The sequence below is a fragment of the Abrus precatorius genome, unplaced genomic scaffold, assembly GCF_003935025.1.
Source record: "Abrus precatorius isolate BTA unplaced genomic scaffold, Abrus_2018 Scaffold7, whole genome shotgun sequence".
Classification (NCBI taxonomy): Eukaryota; Viridiplantae; Streptophyta; class Magnoliopsida; order Fabales; family Fabaceae; genus Abrus; species Abrus precatorius.
The window spans coordinates 21,992,897-22,014,224 of record NW_020874417.1 but is presented as its reverse complement, the minus strand read 5'-3'; the positions used below and the strand labels follow the sequence as shown (position 1 = coordinate 22,014,224).

Below are 21,328 nucleotides of genomic sequence, written 5' to 3'. Positions count from 1 at the left end.
GGAGGAACTTGATGGGGAAAGTACTTTTCCAAGAATTGTTGAGTGAGATCCTCCCAAGTTCTGATGAAGTTGGCTGGGAGTGAGAAAAACCATGCATTCACCCTTTCAGATAATGAGAAGAGGAAAAGGCGGAGTCGAATAACATCGTTGGAGATTCCATTGTACTTGATGATATCCGTTAATTGGAAGAACTTTATCAGATGAAGATTGGGGTCTTCGTTAGGCATGCCTCCAAACTGTATCGAGTTCTGGACCATGGTTATGAGTGCTGGTTTCAATTCAAAATTGTTGGCCTCCACATTAGATGTCGCAATGCTTCCAGGAGTGCCTCTAGCAGTGGGTATCATGTAATCTTGAATTGTTCTCCTTCCCTCTGCCATTCATTGCTCTCTCACTTCTTTTCTTTGTTTACACGTTGTTCTCTCAATCTCCGGATCAAATAAACAAGCTGTAGAGCACTTAAAACGAGTGAGCATACATTAAAAGAAATTGCGAAATAAAAAAAATTAAATAAATACGAAAATAAAAAAAATTAACAATAAACAAACAAAATAAAATAAAACACAAATTGCTTAAATCAATTAAATTTGAGATTTTCTTAATATTGAAAAAGCAATCCCTTGCAATGGCGCCAAAAACTTGTTTGGAGGGCAAGTGTACCCATCGAGAAGTAATACATGATTCTTAAATTAAGTTCCCGAAATATCACCCCACAAGGATTGTTTTCCAATTACTAAGAATTTCCTAATTCAATTGTTTAAGCTTCAAAGATACGAGATTAATTAAAAACAAGATTTATAAAATCAATTATAAAACTAAGAACTAAGAGCAAGGAATACAAATGCACGTCTTGGTTGAACTTATCAGAGAGGAACCTAGGGCATATAGGTTTTCTCATTCAATCCTTTGTGTTATTTTTCTATTTAACTCTAAATTCGATTTCCTTGTGATTACCAATCATTCATACGAATACTATTAATACCTAATGGTCATGCAATATTAATATTCTTTTCTCTAAATTAACATCCTCAATGGTCATGCAAGACATCAATTTAAGAAAGCTTAAGAAACCTATAAACTTGTTAATTTAATAACGATTAGAAGAGAAAGATTGGTTTGGTCCACCTAATCCTTTGTCTCGTTTTACCCTATAGATCTATTAATTAACCGAGGTACAGTCGCCTGATGATACAATTAATTAGGATTAAAAAAAGAAGCGCAATAGGATAAAATCTAATCACAAAATGGAAATCAAATTTAAATTCAAATATCAAAATTGCATAAATCTGTGAACAATAGTTCTCATAGCCCTAGCTATGGACTTAGTTACTCATTCTAAAGAAAAGAACTAAAACAATCATAAATAAAGTCATAATCAAAAGAAATAGCAAACTAGAGTGTGAGATGTGTTCCCGGTCTTCAAGTATGATTGCTTGAAGCTCCAAGTCTCGCCAAGCATGTGCCAAGGATCCTGTGCAAGAGAGACGAGATCAAAATGTATTCTAGAGCCAAAGCCAAGATCAAAAAGGAATTTTTTTACGATGCATGAGATCTTCCCTTTTATAGGATTTGAAAACCCTAAAAACTATTCATAATTGGGCTTCCCGCAGATGAGCACGGCCGTGCAAGGTCTTAAGCACGACCGTGTATGGGCTCGAAGCACCCCGTGCTTATTGAATGGGTCTGAGCGTGCTGACTGTTGCGAAGCTCTAATCTTCCATTAATTTAGGCCCAGAATGCACCCAAAATCTACTTGCGGCCTCTTTATATCAAACTGCACAATTAATATATAAATTAATGTAAAACTCAAATAAAATAAAGGTCAAATATGAATATATGGGCTGTAAAAGAGGGCCTAATTACATACTTATCATGAGCCATTTGGTTCATGTCAGCAAAAGGAAGAGGGTTTGTAGTAGACTTCTCAGTCTAACCATCTTAATATATAGAATAAAAGTAGCCTAGATTACTAACATTTAACACATTTAACAATACCACCACATATTTATATCCATAGATTCAGCTTACAGTGATATATTCATATTAAGTATATCATAACAATTTAATCAATTTAGCACTTACCATAACATCATGTTAGCATTCACACAGCATAACAAACACACTTATCTCAGCAGTTATTTACAACTTAGCTTAACAGCCTATTATTTCATGCCGTATGACTCGCCTATAGCTCACCTAAGTATCATATGTCAAGATTTCCTACATCTGTCATGTCTGGAACCGAGGTGATCAAGCTCGTTCTCTCATAATCTAATGATTAGAAATTATGATATATGATTCACAGCTAAGAATCACATGCCTAACATGCACAATTGATACTTAACAACCTTACCCCGTACGTTTACCTACACCATGCTTTGATACCACTAAAATGTCATGACCCCTTTTTATAAGGAACCGAGAATATTATTTCTACACCACTTACTTATTTAAGATAGATAAATAATAGAGAATATAAGTATAAAATTCACTTCTTATTCAAAATAAAACAAAGTTCCTTACAACAAATATCCAATAGAACAACGTAATATTACATTTAGTTCATAATACTCAAAATACACAAAATTATACTACATAGCTCCCTCTGACTTTAATGCAAAATTACTCGACTCTAGCTTCTAACATTTCTCCACTAGCCCCTAAGCCTGTGAAGTAGATGTAACACCTGCTACATTTGCTCACGTACCATCGTACGATCATCGCAGTACACACGCACACAACAGCAAAGACAAAAATGCAAGGGTGAGTTTACAAAAATAAAATAAAATCATATATATATATATATATATATATATATATATATAGAGAGAGAGAGAGAGAGAGAGAGCAAAATATTACTCACAGCAACAACCCCATGCATTCCCAGCTCATCTAATCCACAACATGAAAATAGTTTCCAACTAGTTTCATAGCTTAAGTAATCTAGAAGGAACTGAGCCGGTCCGAGAGTGACCCATTCCAGTATCTGGATCTAGACAGCACAACTTAACATGCTCTATCGTTACACGTCTACCCACCTAAACATGTAACTCGGTTCTATAATGACGTAAGACATATATCTCAGCTAGATGTATCATGGCTAAAATCATTTCAACAGCTCAGCTAAGACATGTTTATAATAAATCAACCAAATATCAGTGTTATTAAATCAATTATCAGTAGTTACAACATAGAAAAATAACTTTCAAGTATAAAATCCTTTATATTTCAACTTTTATCAATGAGATCTAACAAAACTAACTCAATCCTTTCTTTTCATAGCATATCAAACCATTAGAAACATAGTTCATAGACTAAGGTAAGCTCCCCTTACCTTAGAACGGTGATTCACACCAGATCTACCAAATATTACTTGTTTTAACGCAAGATTCACTGAATATTTGGCTTTAGAACGGAGTCTTTCCTAAGAACACATGAACTTCTATGAGAAAGAGAAGAAGAAGAGAAACGAACGGTGAATCTAACTTCAAACTTAGAGAAACTTACTTCAAATCCCTTAGAATAGACGCAGAATCACAAATCTGGAGAGAAATCTAAGTTTAGGAAGGTTTAGTTTGAGAGAAAATGAAGATATATGGCCTTGGAACCTTTGAGAAGTGTGAAGAAGTGAAAATTTCGTGCAAGGACCCTATTTATAGAAAAAAACTTTTGGCATTGTTCATGACGGAGTTACTATTCATGCTAAAATTACTGTTCACACCACCACTATTCACGCATTTGCATTGTTCACCGACACTGTTCGTGTGTTTCCCACTGTTCACTGACACTGTTCACTTTTTTTTTAAAATTAATTTCAAACTCTATCTATATCTATTTCAATACCAAATAATCCTTCAATTAACATTTAACAAGTACAAAATATTATAGATTACTCAATAATAAATTACAGGCCTGACAACCACTTGCTGCATAAAGCATATTTCTTTCCATTGGAGTAAAGCCTTCATAGAAGTATTGAATGTGTAACTGGTCGCTATTCAAGTGGTGTGGGCAGGTTACACACAATCTTTTGAACCTTTCCCAGTACTCATAAACTTTTCTTACTAAACTGTGTTATGCCACATCTTCTTCTTGATTATTGCTGCTCTGGATACAAGGAAGAATTTTTCAAGGAAAATCCTCTTCAAGTCTATCCAACTGGTGACTAAACCTGGCTACAGATAGTAAAACTAGTCCTTTGCTGTAGCATCCAAGGAGGATGGAAATGCCTTTAGCTTGATGTGATTTAGAGGAATTTCTTGAGGTCTCATTGTTGAACAAATTATGTGGAATTATTTCAAATGCTTATGAGGATCATCACTTGTACTACTGATAAGTTTGTATTTTGGCATAATTTTATAGCTTATATATTTATGTGTGGCTATTATTTTAATTAATTTTTACACTAATTTATATATTAATTGTGCATTTTAGTATAAGAAGGCCACATTTGAATTTTGAGCCCAAATTGGTTGAAAAATAGAGCTTTGTAGTATCGAGCATGCCCAGACCCTAGCAGTTAACATAGAGATGCTTTGATCTACATGCACGATCGTGCTCGTTGCAAGTAGTCCAACTATGAAGAAATTTTAGGGTTTTCAAACCCTATTAGAAGAGACCTCAGGGCAGCAACTTATCATCCTTTTTTTATCTTGTTTCTATCTAATCCCTTCCATGCCTTTTACTCATCTCTTCCACATCCTCAATATTGGTGTTGGCCAGTCACTGATGACTATTGGAGCTTCGAGAGTGCATCTTGGAATCAAAAACTCTTCTTGTCTATTCTCTATTAGAGACTTCTCTAGTTTGTATTACTTTTCGAGTTCTATGGATTTATTTAGTATTGTTTTGATTTCCTTTTATATTATGTTTTGCTAAATCCATAGTTAGGGCTATGGTGAACAACTTGTTTATTTGATCCAGAGATTGATAGAACAATGCGTAGACAAAGGAAGGAAGTGAGAGAGTAAACAATGGCAGAGGAAAAGAGATCAATTCAAGATTATATGACACCCACTGTTACAGGTACTCCTAGAAACATCGTAGCCCCTAATGTGGAGGCCAACAATTTTGAACTGAAACCAACACACATAACCATGGTCCAGAACTCCACCTAGTTCAGAGGCATGCCAAATGAAGACCTCAATCTTTATCTAACAAAATTCCTCTAACTGACTGATACCATCAAATACAATAGAGTCTCCAACAATGCCATTTGACTCTGCCTTTTCCCCTTTTTGGTATCTAAAAAGGTGAATGCATGGTTCATTTCACTCTTAGCCAATGCCATCATAACTTGGGAGGATCTCAACCAAAAATTTTTAGGAAAGTATTTTCCCTCATCAAGATCCTCGAAGATAAACAATATGAAGTAGAATCCTTGTTCGAGGCATGGGAGCGATTTGTAGAGCTGTTAAGCAGGTGTCCTCATCACAATTTTTTGACATGGAGACAAGTGAAGATCTTTTACAGTGGTCTATCAATCACCAACAGGGCTATAATCGATGCCATAGTATGAGGGTCACTCAAAAGAAAAGATCTAGATGATGCATATAAGCTAATAGATGAGGTGACATATGCTAGTTTCCAGTGGCACACAACTGACTCTTATGACATCAGGAGGAAAGAGATCACCCTAGTCTACCAACAGAGAGCAGTAACCCACGAGTGAACCAAATGGCAGCCCTTGCAAAGCAATTAGAATCTTTAATGAAGGGTCAAGATCAACCTGTAAGACTTCCTGCAAGTCTAGAGTTTATGCAAGAGGTGGAAAATTTCATTGGCAATCACAACTTAGGGTGGCAAAGTAATCTTTTTAACTCTTAGGGGAATGGCTTTGGAAGCCAACTTTAAACGTTTATTGCCTTCCCCATATACAAAATCAGGGAGCAAGACCAAAAAAGGAAGAAGGCCCTAGATCTCAGTCCAACTTTCAAAAACAAATGATATAGTATATGCATTATTCTGATAAGAGGATGACAGAGCTTGAATCTAAGTCAGATCAATATATTGACAAGAATGATAATAGGTTCACAGAATTCTAATTAGATATGAAAGCCTAATTTTTTGAGATGCAGGCACAATTGGAGCAAATTACCAATTTGCTAAGTCAAAGAGCATTAGGGACATTACCAACCTAGCCAGAACCTAATCCAAGGCAACAATGCAATGCCATCACCTTTAGAAGTGGAAAGAAATTACAAGAATCGTTGAACAGAGTCTCATGCACACCCATGCTGATTCTATACTCACGACCATGCTTACTGATGAGCATGCCACTACTACAATATAAGCACAATTATGCTTATACAATGATAAGTGCCAATTAGTAGTAATTTTTGGTATATAATTTGACACTTGTTCAATTCCTTTCTAATTAGTCGATGCTTAAATTCTCTTTTAATTCAATGTATTTATACCCCATGCTAATTGAAGTTTAGCCACTCAAATTTAGTAATTATTTGTCTTAAATTTGTGACTGCATGAAGGTATTTGATCCTTTATTATTGTGCTAAATATTTAGGGGCAAGGCTTGGTGAAATGAAAATGGAAAAAGGGAAGCAAAGTCCTCATAGCCAGCAAATCTCGCTTAAGCGAGGGCGTCGAGCTGCAGGACCTGTATTCTGCCATATTCTTGCTCAAGTGAGATAACCATCGCTTAAGCAAGAATCTCGCTTCAGCGAGGAGAGATCTCGTATGGGCGACAATAACTGGTACTGAAAGGCGCCTCTATGTAGTTCTCACTTAAGCGAGAATAACCTCGCCTAAGGGAGACTTCATTAAATGCTCTAAATTAAAAGAGTCCAGGCACGAGAAAAAGGGGAACATATTTTTTTTGAGGAGTTGTGGAAAGTCGAGGAGCAAGAGTGGAAGCGTGGAAGAATGACTACACCATTGAGGAACTAATTTCTATCCTCTTTCCATGTATTTTCTTGTTGTTTGGTACATTATGAGTGGCTAGAATTTCATAGGGGATTAGATGTAATCTTAACTTCATAAGTATTTTAGTTTATTAATATAATTTTTCATTTTTCATGCGTTGGGTGTGTTTATCTTGATATTAATGCTTGCTTCTACCCTACGGGGAATGGTTCATGATTCGAAAATACGGGGTAAGTTGGGAAACTACCTTGGAACCCAGTTTAGGTAAATACACGCAATAGATTGGGACTCTAGGTATAAGTTTTAATTTGTTGTATGTTATATAACTCTTGCTAGTAACGCTGGATTATTTATTGTTTAAGTAAGAGATTATAATTCAATAAATTATCTTAGAATCTTGGGTGAGAGGAATCCAACGAGTGAATATAATGGGGAGTGCAAAATATATTATATAACTAAGATACGAAGTTAGTGATAGGTGAAATCCAATCTCTACTTTTTGTTATCGTAGTAAATTTATATTTTGTCATCTTGCTAAATTTTCATGAATCCAATTAATCAAAAGTACATGAAGGGTAGTTGTGAATTTGTGAATACTTAGGATTATTACTTTTTAGTTAGGATAACTAAAATTAGTTGTATATCACCACTTCTTGTGGATACGATAATCTTTTATACTACATCAAAACTTGGTACACTTGCCAATTACATTAACATACAAGCACGCCCATGTTGAAACAATAGGCATGACCGTGCATCCTCATGAGCAAGGTTGTGCTTCAATCACAAAACCTAGAGAAGAAAAGAAAGAAGAACCTCTTGTACAACCAAGGCTCTATGAGCTTAAAATTCCCTTTCCACAACAGTTGCAAGGTCACCCTCGTACGATAAAGAGTTCAACAAATTCTTAGAGTTATTGGGCAAAGTGCACATCAATATGCCTTTTTTTTGTCAAGGAGATTTTGACCAATAAGAAGAAACTAAGAGCACATGAAACTGTGAAGCTCACTAAGGAGTGCTTAGCTATAGTTCTTAAAAAGCTTCCACCTAAGCTTAAGGACCCAAGGAGTTTTACTATTTCTTACACAATTGGAAAAACTCATATTGATAAGGCTTATGTGATTTAGGAGCCAATATTAACCTTATGCCTTATTCTATTTTTTGGAAGCTTGGGTGCATAAACGAAAATCGACCTCCATGTCACTTCAGTTGACAGATAGGTTGATTACTTATCCTGAAGGAATAGTGGAAAATGTACTTGTGAAGGTTGGAGAGTTCCTATTTCTTGTATATTTTGTAATACTTGACATGGAGAAAGATAGTGATGTCCCCATCATCTTGGGCAGATCTTTCTTGTCCACCGCAAGGGCCATCATAGACGTATAAGAAGGAAAGCTCACCCTGCGGCTAAATGATGAGGAAGTTTTTTTTTTTCCAATTTTTTTTATCTCATTAAGGTACTCTTCTAGCCAAGACTCCTACAACTTTGTAAGCACTGTGGATGCTATTTCTCCTTCCCTAAAATCTATGAAGCATGAAACTCCAAGCAAAGGGCCAAGGAAGAAGAAATATAAGAAAAATAAAAGACAAAAACTCAAACCATCCTTTAATAACCTCCTAATTTAGAGCTCACATTTTCTTCTCTTTATTTTAATCCTCATCCTATGAATAATCTTTCTAATGTAACAAATGTTGGAAGGTACAACTGCATATCAAAGGAGTCACCTCTAAGACTCGTGCCTTTTTCTCACCTTGATCTAATAGAAACGTCAGGCTTGTGACGTTAAATAGGTGCTTCTAATAGGCAATTTGTGTCTTTCATTTTTATTTTATTCCTTTCACTCATTTTAATTTTGTTTTTGTTTAGTTAATTATTTATTTCAATTTTTTTTGGATGCGGAATAAGCATACTAGAAGCTCGAAAGAGCTGAGTTGATCATTTCTGCGTACACACTTTGAGCTTTGATCCAAATGCACGCCTTTGCTCAGCACATGCACGCCTCTGCATTTAGTCGCAGTTGTTAGAGAAAACTTTATATTATAAGCATGAGCATGTTATGGTTTAATCATGGTCGTGTTTCTCCATCAGAGACTGATGCGTTTAGACTTATTAGGAAATCTCTTTCCTCTCTATTTTTTAATTGCCATTTTTTACATATTTTTGTTTTTAACATTGAGGACAATGTTTTGCTTTAAGTATGAGAGAATGGTTCGAAATTATATAATTGTTATTGCATGTTCTTAAGAAGTGTCTGTGCCACTTTTTTATGATAATTTGAAACTTTTTTCCTTATGGAACCCGATTTTTCCAGATAGAACTGCATGTTGAGTTATTATTATTGGCATTATATTTTCATTTGGATTGTTTGATAATTAGCTAAGTTCCTTACTTTTTTTGCTCTATATTAAACTTTAACCCTTAAATGTGAGTTTTGAGCCTTAAAGGGGATTTTTATCCTAATTTAATTAATTATACCCCTTTCCTCATTATTTTGTGTGATTATCTCCTTAAAATTTATGCTTTAGAACTTGACTTGTAACCGACTTAAGACTACTCTTTTTTATTGCATGTTTTAATGTGATTGAGGCATAATAGGATTTTTATTCTTAGCCTTCAGCATGTTTAAGACAAAAATACAACTAGTTGCCCACTTTGAGCCTTATTGATTTTCTTGGTCCCTTGCATTAAATTTATAAAATATTTTGATGACCTTGAGTTTATGAATGGAGCAATATAGTTGTTGAATTGTTTGATAAATTCTCCTCCATATCTCTCATGTGCAAAAAGAAGGAAAGTATGAACAAGAAAATGAAAAATAGCAAAAAGAAAAGAAAAAAGGTTATATATGAATGAAAGTAGAGAGGAGTGAAGACACTGATTATATATAAAAATATAAAAATTACTCCAAGAGCTTCATTTGTATATTTAGGGGATGTTTGTAATTTATATAATTTATTACCCCATTGTATATCCCTTCCCTTCATTTATGTCACCTCAATTATTATAAACCTTTGGCCCACTACAACCTAAAAAAAACTTCATGATTTTTACTAGCATTTAATTTATTTAGTGGAGAGTCGGTTTATAGTCAAGCCTATGATAGCATAATTTTCTTAAAAGGATCTGAGTGATATCTTATTTTATCCCTAGACAATTATTCAGAGAGGAAAGTTGAGTATCTTAGTTTGATATTTGAGTGAAAAGTTAGGGAATATAAGATTCTAATTGGAAAACCTTTTGATTGCTTATGCTCAGTGATATTACTCTCTTTGCTCTTTTTATTTCATTTATCTCGAGTTCCTGATAAATGTATAAATTGGGTAATTTTAGATGATGACTTGAACATTTTTCATGTTAAATATTTGGATGGTTAAATTTCTCCTAAACTTGAAACTTTTACAATTACTTGTATATTTGAGGAGAGGAATGCAAATGTAAGTATTTTCATTCATTTTTTTTATATATTTTGTAGTTGAAATTAGAATAGAAACATCATTCAAAATTGAAGAAATTTGGAAAGTTAATTAAGAGGCACACAAAAGCATAATGTTGAAGAAGAAAGAGATTCTGGAGGTTTCTCACTGTAGTGAGAGATCCTCGTTGCAGCGAGAAGCGATAAGTTTATTAAGAGGGAATCTGTGCTACTCTCACTACACCGAGAATTTGTTGCTGTAGTGAGAGTATCTTTTCTCGCTATAGCAAAACCGAGGTCGCTACAGTGAGAAACAAGCATAATGACCTAATTTTGCCTCCATTTCTCGCTATAGCGAGAGGATGTCACTGTAGCGAGAGAAGCTTCATCTAGACCAGTATAAAAAGCCACTTTTGTGTTTCTGCAAATGACTATTCTTCCATTCTTGTTCTTAAAGAGAGAGAACGGCAGAGAGCTGAGAGAAAGAGTAGGAACACATATTATCTCATATTTAATACTGTTTGTATCTCATTTCTTGTTATTATGGTTGCAATGAGTAGCTAAAATTCTTATGGGATTGAATGTAAATCTTTAAACTTGATGTATTCTTAGTAATTTATATAAATATAGTTGTTTCTTCTTCATTTCTATTGGTTGGGTGATTTCAATCCATGTGTAATGCTTGAATCTTTCTAATTGATGAGTTATATCTGGAAAGATATATTTCTTAGATCCAGATCTGATTGAGATTACTCAATAACTGGTTATTCAAAGAATAGATTTCAAGTTATCGACTGTTTTAAATCATGATTATAATGTTGGATAGTTTTTTAACTGCTTGAGGGATTAACATTTTAGAAATTATCTTAGAAATATATTTTTAAGAAATTGGGATATATGATTTTTGTATTTTGCATCAAATTTATTGTAAATGATTGCTATGTTTATCACTAAATTACTGAAATACAGAGAGAGAGATAGATGAAATTCAATCTCAGTTTCTCTAATTTGAATTTTACTACATTTTACATCATTATTTTAAATTATAATTGTGTGACTCCTTATATTTCTTTTCTCAATAAATAATAAATTTTCATAAAAAGTTAAATAGTAGAGTAATTTTTTTTTCCTTTCAAAAACTCTCTAAATAGAAACAGACATGGAAATGATATAAAGTTCATAGATTAAAATTTTATTAATTTATAAGTACTTTAGAAAAACAAAGATTCTAGAATTTTCATCAGCAATAAAAAGAAATAGTAGTTTTACAACTGTTTCAAAAGAATGCTATAGAACTGAAAATATTCATTACATAACTCAAAATAACTAAGTCCTATAGCAGTTCTCATCCATCCATGCACTGTGAGCCTGGTACTATTCGTCCTGGTTTCCTGAAAAATGTTGTGTAAGGGTGAGTCTCTACCCTACCACTCATACATAACACATACATTCTTCACAAAACACATCTTATCACGATTAAAGAAAACATCATGGCATTACATATCACAGGGTCATATAAAGCATATTCTCATCTCAACGTGTATTACAGATTCACAATTTCTTTTACTTTTATCTGCGCTTACCGCGCCCTGTGGCCACAGTTATCCGATGCCTCTATCCCGAGGTCTTACACATCCATGTAAATAGTCGCCGGATGGCCCAATGCAATACGGATACAACGCATGCAATAGACGGCCCCTTAGCAAAGGTAATGGTCAGGAGTCAAGTCAGAAAATGAGTGTGTGGCCATGTGGTGCATTCGAACACAATATTCCGTGCACAATCCCGAATGTCACTCACCACCCTACATTTCCCCAAGATATCCCATATCGTCTCTATCTTCCACTCCCCAGTGTATCTCTGTAACTATTTACATCATATCTTTTTTCCATCTCATACTCTTTTGAGTATATTCACATGTTCACATATGCCATTTCTCAAGTTCACACATATTTTTCGTCATATTTCCACATACTTTTCATCATATACATCAAACCATGGCATATTAACAATACACATCATTTTTACATGAAACACAATATATTCAAACATGAAACATCCATCTCTTTGTATATTTCATATCACAAAATCATATAATCATATCAACCATCCTCAATATACCTTAAATCTCTAGGGAAATAATTTCCCAAGAAGGTTGCCTTGAATGTCTCCCAAGGAATATAACCATCTTCTTGCAGTAGAGTTTGACTAGCAAATCTCCACCAGTTCTCAGCTTCTCCACTCAGCATATAAGTAGCATAAGTTACTTTATGCTCATCTCTACATCCCATGGCATGGAAAATTTTCTCCACGTCTGCTATCCACCTCTGAGCTCCCTCAGGATCAAACTTTCCTTCAAATTTTGGAGGGTTATGCCTAGTAAAAGAAGCAAGTCCTCTATACTCGGCTGGTTCAGCCTCCTGGTTATGTGCCAAAGTCTCTAAGACTTGGGTCATGCGCTCCAGGAGTTCATTTGTAGCACCAGCAGGTCTACCTCTACCAACCATAGCTCTAATCATGCAATAAACTCAAATCACTTATTAATCTAGCATAGATAGATCTAGTTCACGTAATTCACATCTAACAAGTCATATTAGCAAATAATCATTTCATATTCTAGTATATCTATTACACAACACAGACATGTTAGTCCCATACCCCAGTCTGGTCTGGATGAACTGCTCTGATACCAAAATTGTGACTCCTTATATTTCTTTTCTCAATAAATAATAAATTTTCATAAAAAGTTAAATAGTAGAGTAATTTTTTTTTTCCTTTCAAAAACTCTCTAAATAGAAACAGACATGGAAATATTTCGCTTGTTAAATCAACCTAATTTCTAGTGAGTTCATATGGATTCTTGAATTCTTGGTTTTTTGAATGTTAATGCAAATCTTTTTCTTCCATGAATTTCTTCCTCCCAAACTCTTGAATTGAATTAATGGTTGAATGAGTGGAGCATTGCGTAATGAACCCTAATTTATTTTGAGGAAATTCTAAATTTGAATTGCCTAATTCTTGTTTAATTCTAAGATTGCGTAATCAAGGAATGAGAGATTGGAGTTCATTGGATTGCTTAATTCATATGAAAACATAAGGTTGATTTTCCCTTGTTAAATCAACCTAATTCTGGGAGGAGAGGAAGAGTATTAAATCTTGAGAGGAATAGGGATAGAGTTTATATGAATGAACTAGGGGTTATTACATTTTATCGATTGAACTTTGCAATTTAATTTTCTGCTTAAGTTGATTGAACCTGAAATCACAAAACCCCCCCTTTTTACTTGCTTTCTAAATACATTGCACATTACATGTTTGATATTTGGTCACTCGTCCAATGATTCATGGGAGACGACCTACGCTTGCATCCTAGACTACATAAATTTTTCTGCATATTTTGATGAAGGTTGACGACAAATCTTTTTGCAAATGAGAAAATATTTCGTTCATCAAATTGGCGCCGTTGCCGGGGAATCATTGGTGCTTGATTAGATATTAAACATGTTTTGTGTTCTATTTTTGCATTTTGCATGTTAATGTGTTTGTTTTATTTTGATTTTTGCATTGTGGTAGTATAACATAATTTCAATTGTGTGGTTGTCCATTTAATTCTGCATGAGTCTATGTTTGAGTGTTTAATTTCTCTGTTTTGAAGTTACGTAGAGTTAGTGTGTTCGTTAATCTGTCATACGAATTTTGCTGCATAATTTCCTGCAAATTTCTTAGCACATAATTTTTGCATTTCTGCATTCTGTTTACTCTGCATAATTTTGCTTTTCACTCTTTCACAATTCTGCATTCTAAATTCATTTTTTTCCACCTTGCATTCTGTTTTCAAATTCTATTTTTCTGCAGACTTTTTGGTACACAAATATGCATAATTCTTGCATTTCTGCTGCATAAACTTCTGCACTTTTCTTCCATTTGAATTCTGCAATTCTGCATTTTGTTTTTGTCTTTAAATTTTTGCACTTCGCTTGTTGCATTCTGCATTTTTCTGCATTTATTTTCTGCTCCGTTTTTGTTCTATTTTCAGTTTTCTCTGCATAATTCTACATAATTTTCTACTGCAGCATTTTCTGCATTTTGCATCTTTTTCTCCAATTTGTGTTGCTCTTGTTCTGTTTAACTCTGTTGCATAATTTTCTTTTTTCTGCAGATTTTTGCATTTGTTTTCTACTCTATTTTTGTTGTTTTTAAGCATTTTGCTGCATAATTTTTCTGCATAATTCCCATTCTGCATCATTTTGTTATATAGTGACTCTATTTCCGTTTCTTTTCCTACTTCTTCCTCCTATCTTTTCACTTTGATTTTGATAATATGTCTGAGAGAACTTTTCATGTTGCTGATCATAGAAGACTAGAAAACAAGCTAGATGATTTAGCTTTTTTGATCAAGCAATTGACATTATCACAGATGGATGATATGTTGTGTGAAATTTGTGCTTCACCTGAACATTCCACTGATTTCTGTCCTACATTGTATAAGCCTGCAGGTTGGATGAATCATTTGAACTTGGGATGGGGTAATTTTATGCAGCAACAATATCAACCTCCACCACAAACTGCTGCACCTTCCAAGAATGAGCCTTCCTTGGAAGAGTTGATGAGGGAAATGGCAATTAACGATCTGAATTTCCAGCAAAGAACAGAAGCATCCATTCAAAACTTGGAAAATCAGATTGGACAGATTGCTTCCGCTTTAAATCATTTGCAATCTCAAGGTTCTGGTAATCTATTCGTACAACCAGTTATGAATCCAGAGAATGTTACCTTGATATCAGGAGAGACCTTTTAAGACTCACAAGAGCGCAACCAACAAAAGAAGATCTTAATGCTACTGCTTCAGCAAGTGATTGCAGCCCAGCAAGTGTAGAATTTGCTCCTACTGCTCATGCCACTTCTACTGATGTAGAAGAAAATTTTGAGCAACCTGTTCCTCTTCCATTTCATTCGATTTTACATGATAATTTGTTGAATGATTTAGTTGATGATAATTTGGTCGAGTTTTCTGAATTTTCATATTGTATTAATTATCCTAACTTAGCCAATTATTCTGATTCCTTTACTTGTGATGCTTCTAGTAATTCTGCAAAATGTAGCTTTTGTGCCGAGATTGATACATATCTGTATAGTGATTTTTATGCAGCTATTATAGATTCTGAGGAAGCAAATCATGATGCAGCCATTGCAAGTTCTAAGGAAATGAATCATGAGGCATTTGTTGAAGTGCAAGCTCCACATCCAGCTCCAAATTTTACATTGCCTCCTATATCTGAATTGAAGTCTTTGCTTGAGCTCTTGAAGTATGACTATTACATCATTGTATATCCAAGAGAGCAGCAGCCCAAGTACAATAGCAGGACATCATATTTTGCACATCAAGGCAATGAAGAGCATGAAGACAAGCTCATTGAGTTAATCAAGCCGCTGGATGTCCCTCTGCAGTTATTTCTTCCATGTTCCCAATTAAATAAAGTGTTGCAGATTTTTGAGAAAAAGGAAGAATATCTAGGGATACAACTTAAACCGTTACCATCAAAAGTATCTCCTAGAACTAAAGATCATAAGGTATCAAGCTAGTGACGTTAAAAGAGAGCTGTGTGAGAGGCAACTCACAAAATTTTCTTGGATTTGAGTTTTTAATTGTGTTTTCTGCATTTAGCATTGGTCCTTCACTTGAGTTTTGGATATCTCATGAATTCTGCTGCATAAACATTCTGGTCTGCACTTTATTTTGATATTTGACATGTGTTTCTGCATAATTCTGAATTTTGTAAAGGGAGAATACAAATTTTGGATCTAATTTCTGCTTAAATTCAAGAGAGGATCAAGTGCAGCAGGAGTAAACATTTTCAGAGCTTAATGTAACCACTTTGGTGAGAAAAAGAAGAGTCTATCTTGAAGATAATCACTTTCCAAAGCAAAAGTAGTTACTCTCAGCTCAGCAAAATGGTGAATACACCTAGAAACACCAGAAGGACCAAAGAGGCAGGACTGCTGGAACACTTTCCTCTCTTTAAGCTCCTCAGCGGAAGAAGAAGAGGAAGAAGGAGAGGATGCAGCTGATAGTTTTTACTCCTCCAGTTCAAACGAAGATCTAATTTAGTTTTTAGTTTCCCTTATGTCATTTACCTTTTAGTTCTTTTTATTTCATTTCCTTGTACATATTACCCACCATTTCCATAGTTATTACACTTTATCACTTTTCTTTTCTTTCTTTACTTTTACTTTACTGCTTTATCTTTCAATAGTTACTTGATGCTTTCATTCTCTTTTATATATAAATATTTGTCCAGTCTCCAGACTTCCTTTTTGTGCTAAATCCATTGTGCGTCTCTCTGCAGAGTGTGCCCTTAGTCCTATCAAGAGGAGCATCAATTTGATTCCTGAATTGTGAGCCATCATCCATGAAAGGGGAGTGATCTCCTTGCTTTTATTTCATGACTACTCAGTCTAAATTCCTTGCACAGTAATAGCCAAAAACATACAAAAATATATTTTTCCTTTGTGCTTTTGTTTTTAATTTAGTCCAAATTTGTAATTCTAATTTTATATTCTAATTGCACTTCCCATTCAACTCAATCATTCTTTATTTTGTACATATTTACCATTCCTACCATACTGAACATATTTTCTTGAAAGGTGAACTGTACTCACATGTTGCTAAGAAATTATCACCTTTGCCTTGGTAGAGAATTGAGCCTTTAATTTCTTTTTTATGTGCACTATAACATGTATTGTTGCATCTATCCTCTCGAACTTGCCCTGTTTCTTAATTGAATATGCATTGTGCAATTTTTCATCTAGATGATTGAGTCCTTCTTTGCACACACCCACACACACACCCTTGCACCTAATTGTCCTTGTTCCACATTTTTTCTTTTTTTTTTTGCCAAACTTAGTCTGCAAACATATTTCCTTACCTTAAGAGAGGTATTTCTTTTGAGTTGCATCAAGAGTGAATGCAAGAAACTAAGTTTGGGGTGCTGATTATTACTGTAGTTGCTTGAGGACAAGCGAAATCTTAAGTTTGGGGTGGTGAACATCATACATGTTAATAATACATGTAAAAAAATGTTTGAAATTGAAGAAGAGAATGATTGTCAAGTCCATAAAAAATTGATGATGAATGAATGAAAACAAAAAAAAAAAAAAATACAGCAAGGGCCTTGAGTTGAAAAGAATCCCATATAAGGCAAAATAATGAAAAACATGGTGAAAGAATGCTTGAACCACATAAACTGCATCTTTTAATGCATTCCATTCTAGTTGTTGTACTCACTCACTCAAAGGAATTCCCTCCTTTTAAAAACCCACTTGAGCTTTTGTCCTTCCTTGATCAAAATTGAACCTAACCTAACCCCATTTGTGACTAACAAAGCCCTTATGATAGGTGGTTCATTGTATGTAGGCAAAGGAGATTAAGAATATGGGAAAATATATGTTAGGGTGAGGCAAAATGCATGAATTGAGAGAAACACTTAGCCTGAAACATTAATGAGTGAAGAGTGAAACACTATACTGTGAGCTGGATAATTTCTTTGCATTGTGTGAATTGCATGAAACCTTGCTGGATTTTCGTTTCAGTTTAGTGGGACTTTGCTTGAAAATATTTGATATGAGAGTGATTTCTTTGTTGAATGAATCAATGATTTTGGAAATATTGGAAGTGCCAATTAGAGTGTAAGATTAGAATGAAAAATTTTGAGAAAAACTTTTGGATAAATCCAACCTTTTACTTGTAACTTTCTTCAGTTTTGATTTGTTTGAGGACAAGCAAAAGTTTAAGTTTGGGGTTGTGATGAATCCACAATTTATTGGATTTTTACTTATCTTTTCAGTGTTCTTTGATAGAAAAAATAGATTTAGGAAATGTAAATAACATAAAAACATTATTTTGGTCAAATTTCATAGGTTTCTTAATTTTTGGTTAATTTACATTGATTTACATAGATATAATTTGCAATTTTGATCATTTGAATAATTGTGCAGGAATTTCTAGACTCATTACATGGATTTTTAGCCATTGAGAAATTTTGAGTTGAAAGTGACCACTTTCAGAAGTGATAGTAGACACTACAACAAGCTAGATCCAAAGGGCAGGCCAGAGTAACCACTTTCAAAAGCAATAGTGATCACTCCAGAGCCAAAGAAAGCACCCAGACCTGCGCGTGTTTACTCTCGAAAACAATAGTAAACACTCCAAAGAGCCCCAGAGTTCAGGACCCTGCGCATGTTTACTCTTGTGAACGATAGTAATCACTATGCTCGCGCATGTTTACTCTTGTAAACGATAGTAATCACTATGCTCGAGAGTGTTCATTGTCGTTAACGAGAGTAACTACTCTGAATGCGTCAACTTTTCTATATATAGATTTTTATCATTTAGGGTAAGAAAAAGGAGAACTTTTGCAGAACCTTTTCTTTGAGATATTTTAGGGTTTTTAGGATATTTTGGAGAGCCTAGGGTGGCCTTGGGTGACAGCCAAGGGTCCAACCTAGGGTTTGATTTCCATTTCTCCTTACTTCTCTTTGATTTTTGTATTGATGTTATTGATTTCTCTTTACTTTCATTTTGTAATTCTGAGACCCATCCTCATGGAGGGTTAGTTTTCCTGTAATCTCTAGTGAGTTCATATGGATTCTTGAATTCTTGGTTTTTTGAATGTTAATGCAAATCTTTTTCTTCCACGAATTTCTTCCTCCCAAACTCTTGAATTGAATTAATGGTTGAATAAGGGGAGCATTGCTTAATGAACCCTAATTCGTTTTAAGAAAATTCTAAATTTGAATTGCTTAATTCTTGTTTAATTCCAAGATTGCGTAATCAAGGAATGAGAGATTGAAGTTCATTGGATTGCTTAATTCATATGAAAACATAAGGTTGATTTTCACTTGTTAAATTAACCTAATTCTGGGAGGAGAGGAAGAGTATTATATCTTGAGAGGAATAGGGATAGAGTTTATATGAATGAACTAGGGTTATTACATTTTATCGATTGAACTTTGCAATTTAATTTTCTGCTTAAGTTGATTGAACTTAAAATCACAAAACTTCCCCTTTTTACTTGCTTTCTAAATACATTGCACACTACATGTTTGATATTTGGTCACTCGTCCAATGATTCATGGGAGACGACCTACGCTTGCATCCTAGACTACATAAATTTTTCTACATATTTTGATGAAGGTTGACGACAAATCTTTTTACAAATGAGAAAATATTTCGTTCATCACATACATAACAGTAGTTACTTTAGAGTTACTCAACATGGAGCTCAAAATTGTGATTTTACACATAATAATTACATTAATGAAGAATGTAGCTAAATAGTCTAGACCCACTACTAAAACCTAGAGTAACAAAATGAATAAAGCTACAATCTTCACAAAAGCACTTTGACTCCACACCTTCCTCAGCTAGACCTTCCAACATGAGCAGTAGATACAGCACCTGTTACTTCTGTTCACGTACCACTGTATGATCATTGCAACACACACATACACCAACACAGACAATATGCAAGGGTGAGCTTACGAAATAAAAACCACGATCAAAAATATATCCTGTGCAAGAGAGACAAGATGAAAGATGTATCCCAGAGCAAAAGCCAACATAAAAACGGTGTAAAAACGGTCCCTTTATGATGCCTGAGATCTTCCCTTTTATAGGATTTGAAAACCCTAAAAACTCTTCATAATTGGACTTCCCGCAGATGAGCACGGCCGTGCAAGGCCTTAAGCACGATCGTGCATGGGCTCGAAGCACCCCCGTGCTTATTGAATGGGTTTGGGCGTGCTGACTACTGTACAGCTCTAATCTTCCATCAATTTGGGCCCAAAATGCACCCAAAATCCACTTGCAACCTCTTTATACCAAACTGCACAATTAATATATAAATTAGTGTAAAACCCAAATAAAATAAAGGTTAAATATGAATATATGAGCTGTAAAAGAGAACTTAATTACGCACGTATCATCTCGCTACAGCGAGACTGCACCCCGAAATGCACCCTTTTTTGTCGCTCTCTCACTAGAGCAAGGCACCTCTCGCTATAGCGAGAGCATAAAAGATTCACACCTTCTCCCAGGGTCTTCTCGCTACAGTGAGAACGCCACAAACCCATGCTCTACACCCAAGGCCTTCTCGCTACAACGAGAATCCACTCGCTATAGTGATAACACCCCTGTAACACACACTTAGCCTATATTTCCAATCCAATCCACAAGTCCACATTCATTTTTCAATCATATTATACAAATGTATACATATCTATATGTATTTACACACATATTCACACCACCACTCAATACCCATCATCATCATATTCACATCCAACTCATCACATAATTAAATGCACATTCAAACATCAATTCACACACAAACACACACACACACACACACACACACACATATATATATATATATATATTAATTATTAAACAACATTACAAAAATTGGGACATTACATAGGAAGGTTAAAATCCAACTAGGAGTACAAAAAGCATCATAAAATGGCAATTTGAACTCTTACAAATGTCCACATTTGTAGGCTTATGGAATAAGCCAAAAAGAGACCAAAATCAAATCTCAACACATGTAAGAGAAGGGGATAAGCCATGAGGTTCTTTTGGGATGGCTCAAAATCAAGATGCTATTTGAAGGCATGCATGCAAAAGGGGAGAACATTCACTCATTTTTCATGCAAGCCTAAGTAATTCTCTTGTCTTCTTCATCTTAACTATCTCTAAACACATCCAAGTTCATCTCAAACACTTCATTTGAGCATAATTCAATAGACACTTGTTGTTTGCAATCTAAACACTAGCAAGTGCACTAGGATTGCAGCAAGTAATGAGTAAATTTAAGATCAGAATATCGTCTCCACAGGGAATTTAGGTTTCAAGTACCACTTCACAGAATTATAACCATTTGAGCCATACGAATTTTTGAAGGAGATTTGTAACATATAACAGCAATAAACCAAAGCAATTAAAGCAAAGAACTTGCAGAGAAATAGAGTATAAG

At 34.6% G+C, this 21,328-nt stretch overlaps 1 protein-coding gene across 1 annotated transcript; it reads right to left on the bottom strand.

Annotated features, from left to right (window-relative positions):
* Positions 1 to 12,397: 12,397 nt before the first annotated feature.
* LOC113871620 lies at positions 12,398 to 12,802 on the bottom strand. Its single transcript, XM_027508716.1, has one exon. It carries the CDS (start codon positions 12,800 to 12,802, stop codon positions 12,398 to 12,400), a length of 405 nt encoding a protein of 134 aa, XP_027364517.1.
* Between the last annotated feature and the right edge of the window lie 8,526 nt (positions 12,803 to 21,328).